This window comes from Pseudopodoces humilis, chromosome 19 (assembly GCF_049639895.1).
Source record: "Pseudopodoces humilis isolate 2021_Gansu_Grassland_sample_001 chromosome 19, ASM4963989v1, whole genome shotgun sequence".
In the NCBI taxonomy this organism is placed as follows: domain Eukaryota; kingdom Metazoa; phylum Chordata; class Aves; order Passeriformes; family Paridae; genus Pseudopodoces; species Pseudopodoces humilis.
Window position 1 is genome coordinate 14,598,449 of NC_142218.1, and position 7,167 is coordinate 14,605,615.

The 7,167-nt window shown below is 52.2% G+C and overlaps 1 protein-coding gene and 3 non-coding genes across 4 annotated transcripts; all 4 read right to left on the minus strand.

The window, feature by feature from the left end:
- Nucleotides 1-396: 396 nt before the first annotated feature.
- LOC106628267 (uncharacterized) lies at nucleotides 397-4,348 on the minus strand. The gene is made up of 6 exons (XM_088064768.1): nucleotides 4,295-4,348; nucleotides 4,093-4,248; nucleotides 3,577-3,692; nucleotides 2,638-2,773; nucleotides 1,697-1,835; nucleotides 397-961 (listed from the first exon to the last, which is right to left on the minus strand). Exons 1-4 carry the CDS (start codon nucleotides 4,346-4,348, stop codon nucleotides 2,764-2,766), a joined length of 336 nt encoding a protein of 111 aa, XP_087920894.1. The 3' UTR covers nucleotides 397-961; nucleotides 1,697-1,835; nucleotides 2,638-2,763.
- Nucleotides 1,936-2,026, minus strand: LOC148182835 (small nucleolar SNORD12/SNORD106). Its single transcript, XR_015774196.1, has one exon. It is a non-coding gene; the product is annotated as a small nucleolar SNORD12/SNORD106 (small nucleolar RNA).
- Nucleotides 2,874-2,964, minus strand: LOC148182836 (small nucleolar SNORD12/SNORD106). The gene has a single exon (XR_015774197.1). It is a non-coding gene; the product is annotated as a small nucleolar SNORD12/SNORD106 (small nucleolar RNA).
- LOC148182837 (small nucleolar SNORD12/SNORD106) lies at nucleotides 3,761-3,845 on the minus strand. The gene has a single exon (XR_015774198.1). It is a non-coding gene; the product is annotated as a small nucleolar SNORD12/SNORD106 (small nucleolar RNA).
- Nucleotides 4,349-7,167: the final 2,819 nt, after the last annotated feature.

Here is a 7,167-nt window from a genome sequence, read left to right on the forward strand (position 1 = left end):
TCAATTTAATTGAAGACTGCTTTGAATGTTGAATAGTAGCAGATTTTCCATCATTGCTATTTCCTAAGCACGTGCCAAAGGCCACCACTATCGGCTCAGACACCAAATCCTATCCCAGAACCACTGAAACTGATTTGGCTATGCTGAGGGACAGCCCTTGTCCATAGACTGAGCAGACTGCACCTCTCCCCAGACCTGCAGCACAACAGCAGCCACAAGCCCCAGCCAAGCACTTCTGCTCCAGGATATGTGCAGCTCTGTTGCCATGAGATCATGCCTCTTCTCTTGGCTTGAGGCAGCAGACTGGTGCTGTACCCTTCAACTCCTCATACAACTGGGAGATCCAGGAATGAGCTGTTAAACGTGGGTCAAGAGAATTTCAGTCATCAGCTGAACTCGCTCATTACTCAAATTTTATTAAAAACAGGTACCAAACACTACAGAAACACACTGTGCTGCAGCATCCCAGAGAGCCCCTGCCCACTTCACAGGCTGCCAGGGACACACCACTGAAGCTTTCTGGGTGGCAGGAGAGAACCAAGCCCTGACACCCAAGGCCATCCTCCTGGTACCTGACAGCTGGCTCCCAGGGGGGCTTCCTTGGCTTCCATGACTATGGCAGGGTAACATAAGCTGCCAGGAAGGAAATGCAGCCCCTGCAGACAAAAGCATGCAACTGCATTAAACATTCAGCACTTTCCAGAATCTATCAGTTACATGCCTTGTACCCAGAGGACAAAAAACGTAACATCCTGCATCTAAGTTTGCAGGACACAAATTCATCACTCCTGACAGCTTTGAGAGAAGGTCAGAGCTGTTGCAGGGCGATGGGAATGCTGTGTCTTGGATGAAGATCCCAGGCAGCAGCATGGGAGCAGCAGAACAGAACCATCAGTCTTCTTTAGGAGAACAATGAAACTCCAGCAGGGCCCAGCCAGGACAACTTCTTATAAATTTCAACCTGCCAAGAGAACAGCCAACATTTTGTCTGTCCACTGTACCACAAACAGCAAATAGACAATGATGTTGCCAAACATCATTGCCAAATCCACCCCAGCCCCATAAAAACCATTAGACAAGAGCTGCTCTGCAAGAGCAGAAGATTCCTCCCTGCCAGGTACTCTAAACAGGATGACCTCAAACTGCACTGTGGGAGCTTTTAGAGCAGGACTGGACATCAGCCTGGAGGAACTAACAGAGCAGAGTGCCAGAGAAACCTTCAGTCAGCTCAACCAGCTTCGCCATTTGAACCAAGCACTTGGTGTCCTTTTGCTAAGGTAGAGGGCTCTTCAGAGACTTACTTCAAGACATTGAGAACCTCCCACTGGGGGGGAGCCCCAAAAACTACAAAGAACAAAAGCTCCTGGACTCTGCAAGATGTACCCTGTTTTAACACTGCTTAAATGGGGCAAGAGAAAAACATTACATTTATGCCCTTGGAATTAAAACCTTTCAGACCTCTCTGCCACTAACTGGAGATCTTTGGAAAGAACTTCAGCAGGAACTTCCCTGCGTGAAACGGGAGTATTTTCAAAGCACTTACAAGGCCCCTTTCTGCAATACTATTCCCCACTCTGCCAAACCTCCAGGGACTTTTAACTTGTCAAGGCACTGCAGAGGCAACTTCCTTAAAGGAAGGTGTTCTTTCTCTTTTCCTTTACTGAAGTCAGTGAATGTAGGTAAATTAAAATCTTACCATTCTCCCCTGACCAAGGGGTACACATAGTAGAGCAAACCAGACAACTGCTCACATCACACAATCCTTCATTGGCAGCTGCAGCCTTAACTTCAGGTCTCCCCAAGGCTCAACCCACCACTTCTGACTTCACAGTGCCCTGGGGGTAAAGTCAAAGGGAACCATCAGCATCAGACCCCTGATTCCAGTATTTTGGGCATTTGTTAACAGCAGGGTGTGGGACACAGCTGCACTCCCCAGCTGGTGCATCAGACACAATCTGGCTTGAACAGCAAGAAATCAACACTGTCGCTCTGATGGGGAAAAAATTCAGTCATCACTTACACCAGCAAGTTCCTAGGAGCCATGCCACGTTCCCACGTCCCCTGGCAGAGCCACAGGCACCACGAGCTAATAGCAGAGAACGTGGCAGAGCCATGCCCACACTGGCAATCCCTTTGCACTCCCATAAGCTGGCCAGCAAGGGTCAGGGCAGAAGAGCCTTGCCAGTAGCACCTCCCACAGGGACACACTTCAGCCCAAATGGCTCCTCCTCCTTACTGGGGCAGCCCATCACCCACAGATGTCTATGCAGAGTCCCACAGTACGAGCCCTCTGAACACAGTGAAGCAAACAGGACAGAGCTGTAAGCCACCGTGCTGTTCCAGCTCAGCACACAGACGGGAAGCTTGCAGCTTCCTGGCCTGCTGGTTGCTATTCACTTTGGACATGATGGAACAGGAGCCTCAAAGGACCGCAATGCAATGCTTCTGGAGGAGGAATCTCCCTGCACTCTCACTTCTACAATACCTAGGTTAATACTCATCAGAATATGGTCTTTAGGGATGAACTGGAAGCAACTTCCTTGCAGAAAGCTATTTCCTCCCCTCTTCTTTTTATTTCTCTCCCCTTCTTTTTAAATTTAATTAAACACACGATTCACACTTAATTCAAAGACTTACCATTATTTGCTAGAGGTTCAGGCATGGTGGAGCAAACCAGACAACTGCTCACATCACACAATCCTTCATTGTCAGCTGCAGCCTTAACTTCAGGTCTCCCCAAAGCTCAACCCACCACTTCTGACTTCACAGTGCCCTGGGGGTAAAGTCAAAGGGAACCGTCAGCATCAGACCCCTGATTCCAGTATTTTGGGCATTTGTTAACAGCAGGGTGTGGGACACAGCTGCACTCCCCAGCTGGTGCATCAGACACAATCTGGCTTGAACAGCAAGAAATCAACACTGTCGCTCTGATGGGGAAAAAATTCAGTCATCACTTACACCAGCAAGTTCCTAGGAAATGAGGCTGCACAGCCATGGCAACTGCACCATGCTCCCATGTCCCCTGGAAGAACTACGGTAAACAAGGAAGTTCATGTAATCTTTCCCCCAAAATGTGGCTGGTTGGCTTGTTCTACAGGTACACAGGACAGGGAAATAGTCCCAAAAAAACGGAGAACACCGATGTATCGGGGTTCTAGAGCAGAGTTCAAAACAGCCAAGCCATTTAGCAGGAAAAGAGGCATCAGGCAGAGATGAACAGGTTATTACTGCCTTTTGCAGCCCCAGGCCTGGTGTCCATGCAAGGCTCCCATTCCCCACCGGTAGGCGCTGTGCTGTCCGAGGCCATGAGCAGCGGGCCCATCTGGGGCCCGGCGCAGGAGAGGAATCCGGACAGCCCCGGACCGGCTCTGCCACCCAGAACCGCCCATCTCGGGGTCCCTGCAGGCCCTGCCCGCCGGGCTCCTGCGGGAGGCACCCACACCTGGTACCTCTGCAGGGACACCACCCCGGCAATTGGCAATTACCTGGCCTGGTAATTCAGTAACTCCTTCAAAAGAGCAAATGTAAATACGTGCGATTTTAGTTTGGTACGGAAGAGTTATTCTGCAGACTTACCGCCTGGCCCTGGCAGAGGCTCGGGCCTGCGGGCGCACGCCGGCGAGGCTAAGCGCCCCCATGGCCGGCCTGGCTCCGCGCACGGGGCTCCCGCAGGCGCCTCGGGTTCCGCTGCCCTACGGGGAAACGAAGCACAGTGAGTATCGGGGGCAATGCACGGCCAGCACCGGCCCGCGGCCGCTCCACTGGTGCATCAGACACGATCTGGCTTGGACAGCGAGAGTCAACACTGTCGCTCTGACGGGGAAAGAGTCATCACCTCTGCCAGTGAACGCCCGGACACGCCCGGGGAGCTCCGTGTGACCCTGCCAGGAAGAGCGGCCGGAACCCGGGAGGCAGCCGTGGGGACAGGCCCCGGCCGAGCAGCAGCGGGGTGGTCACACGGCACGGCGGATGCCTCAGCGGTAGGGCGGGCACAGAGACGCCTCTGGCCGCCCGCAGAGGCCCAGCCATTCCCCCGGGAATGGGCACAGAGGAATCCCGGACCCTCCTAACCCCGCCAGTACGCGCACCCACCTCGGCCGATCCGGAGTAAGAGGGCGCGGAGAGCTGCGCGAAGCAATTTATAGCTCGGCAGGCCCCGCCCTGGGCCCGCCCTGCTCGCCCACGCTGAGGGGCCGCCAGCGCCGCCGTGTCGGGCGGAGCCCTGCGGGCCTGGGAGCCGCTCCTGCTCTATCAGGAGCACGGGCCGGGCTCTCGGGGAGGGGCCGGGCCGGGCCGGGCCGTCCTCCCGCTGCTTGCAGCCGGGGAAGGTGGCGGGAAGCGCCGCCATTTCGCGGTGTCGCGCCGCATGGCCGGGCCCGGGTCTGGCTGCGCTGTGGGCGGGTGAAGGCGGCGGGGGGCGAGCAGCGGAACCCGGGGTGTCGGTACGTTTGGTATCATTTATCGGGATGGGCGAGCGTTGCTTTGGACACTTGATTTTCTTTTACAAAATAAAACAAAAGACAGCAGTTAAGAGATGCTCAAGTGACTCGTCCAAAGGCACGAGCCGCTGCAGCGCCAGCATCCCCGCCAGGGCCGCGCTGCCCCGAGAGCCCAGAGCCGCTGCAGCCTGCTCGCTGGGCCCGCTCAGCCCGCGGGGGGACCCTGACCCTTCTGGGGTACACAGCACAGCGACCTGGCTTTTAGGTGCTTTAGACAGGAAAATTATGTTGTGTTAAATAGTTTGACACTGAGTAACGCGAGGAACGGAATAGAAAACAAAGGATGTGGCTTGGATGAAAACAGCCCAGTTTGTAACCCAAGCACTGCCGTGAGAGGTGATTTTTATAGCTATAAATTCAGCGTGGAGACGGATGAATGCAGCCATGCGGCCCTGCTGGAGCCCTGGCACACAGCATCCCTGAGGGAAGGCGTTCCCGGGCCCGGCTCCCCGCGGTGGCCGCTCTACAGCAGCCGCACGGTCGCCAGCTCTGCCCTCCCGGGGAAGGCAGCGACTTCGGCCGCTGGAATAACAGCGGCTGGAGGGATCGGGTTGAAATGGAGTCACGCAGGGCACGGGCAGGGAGACGAACAAAGCCAGACGTCTTTACATCAGCTGGGACGAGGCACAGCAGAGGAACAGCTGTGTCCCGCAGGAAGAAGCTGTGGTCCAGACTGGCACAGAATCAAGGCTCCATGCTTTGTTTTTTTCTGTTTGCAAAATACGTACTGCTTAATTCAGCTTCTGTTAAAATGCTTTTTCCAAATTAAGTGTGTTTGTAGGCAACTAATTTTTGAAAGCGGCCTATCAAACAGGACTTGTGGAATAAATCTCAATGTTGTTAATCCAAGTTCCAGAACGCCAAAAGATGAAATGACAATCGAAGGACATTTTAAGAGGACCACAGGGAAAACTAATCTTGTTACACTGGAAACCCCTGTCACATGCACAACACAAAAGGAACTGTAAATGTGATTTGTGTTTCCTAGCTTGGCAAGGAAGGGAAAGTGGGAAGGTCTGAGATAGTCAACAGCTGCAACAGAACTTAGTATTAAATTTATTTGATTTTATGTTTGGGTTTTATTCTCCTTGGCAAAACCATGTGGAAAATGTCTTTATCTAAATGAGTTCTTCAGCTCAGTCAGGCTCATCAAACTCAGGAAGTTCTTCAAGAGGCAGCAAAAGTCTCTCCAGTCCCAGTTCTCCTTTCTGTGTGGTGCAGCGAGAGCTCTGGTGCCCCACAGCCCATCCCGGGGTATCAGGGGACACTCCTGTGCCTTGCCCCACGTGCCCAGGGTTAGGGTAAATGGATAAAAGTCATGCTAGTTTCTTTTTTAAGTGCTGCAGCCCCGAAGAATGCATTTGTATTCTCTGCCAGCTGTCACAGGGACTCCGTCAGCATGCCCCGTGTGCCAGCACAGAATCATTCTTTTCTCTGGGCAGAACAGGAAAATATGAAATGTTCCTTAATTGCTAAACAAGGCCTTATTAGATTAAATGATTCATGCACCATCCTCTTAACTGCTACATTGTTATATTCAGGGCTCTTTTAAAATCAGAACTGACTATGAAGAAATCCAAACTTTAGTTGGGATACAACCTCTACTTTCCCAACATAATAACCTAAACCAGAAAATCAGCACCAGATGCCTACAATATTCTTGACATTTCTGATACAGATTGTGATTTTCCAGCAAATTGACTTCATTTTTAAAAAAAGATAGGCATCAAGAAAGCCATGAAAAGATCTCCCTGAACTGCTGGGTCAGCAGCTTCACTGTGACAGTCAAAATAAAACAGTCAGCACACTGATGGGGGTTGGAAAAAAGGCTTAATGAGCTTCTGCCAAATCACACACACCTTTAGAATAGGAAAAATCCCAAACATAAAATTCACAGAATGGATTACTGCCTCAGCTCCAGGCTGCTTCCGATTTGGCTCTCCTACAGAGCCTTTTACAAGAGTTAGAAGGTGTATTTTAGCTATTTTGCAGGTAACGTTCCCCAAAAATTTGGCACAAATTCTTCAAGATCTTAATCCTGAAACCAAGACTGATGGATGACATATTTCTTCCCTGTGGAGTCAGGCCTTCAGGCACTGAAAGCAGGAGTGGAAGCTGGTGAGCCCAGCCCTCCCTGCTGTGCCCTGGGCAGCCCTGCGTGCAGAGTGGCTGCAAGGTTAAAAGACTGGGCAGTAAGGGGGGCACTTCTGAGGAGAAACAGCAGCACTGTCTCAGCTCTGTCTCCTGCCTTTGCTGCATCAGGCACAGAGGAGACAACAGGAAAAGCAAGGGACTGTAGTACTCAGGCAAAGCCCCACTTTTATCCAGAGCTCATGTCAGCTCACCCAGAATCGACACGGTGCCACAGTGTCCCACCTGGAGCCTGTGATTGCAGCAAGCTCTGGGAGAGGAGGCATTTCTCTTACACAGGCCCAAAGAGGGGATCAGGGTGTTTAACAGCAGTGAACAGCTGCCTGTGGCAAAGTGCCTTAATCCAGGTTCCTATGAAACACAGCATTAGCAACAAGTGATGCTGCAGAACAGTCCCAAGAGCAGGCTCTAGCCCCATCCAAGGAGAAAATTCAACAGCTGCAGACGAGGGTAGGGAGAACCTGGGCCCACTGCTGTCAGTGTGCTCCCTGCTTTCCAATAGGAATTGTTTAGTAAG

Bases quoted from the DNA above. Each gene is read 5' to 3' on its own strand.
- LOC106628267 (XM_088064768.1), bottom strand. From the start codon at position 4,348: ATGGCGGCGCTTCCCGCCACCTTCCCCGGCTGCAAGCAGCGGGAGGAC. The intron at 4,249-4,294 runs GCCCGGCCCGGC...TGCTCCTGATAG, and splicing joins AGCAGCGGGAGGACGGCCCG to AGCAGGAGCGGCTCCCAGGC. The intron at 3,693-4,092 runs GTGGGTGCGCGT...GTTTCCCCGTAG, and splicing joins CTTACTCCGGATCGGCCGAG to GGCAGCGGAACCCGAGGCGC.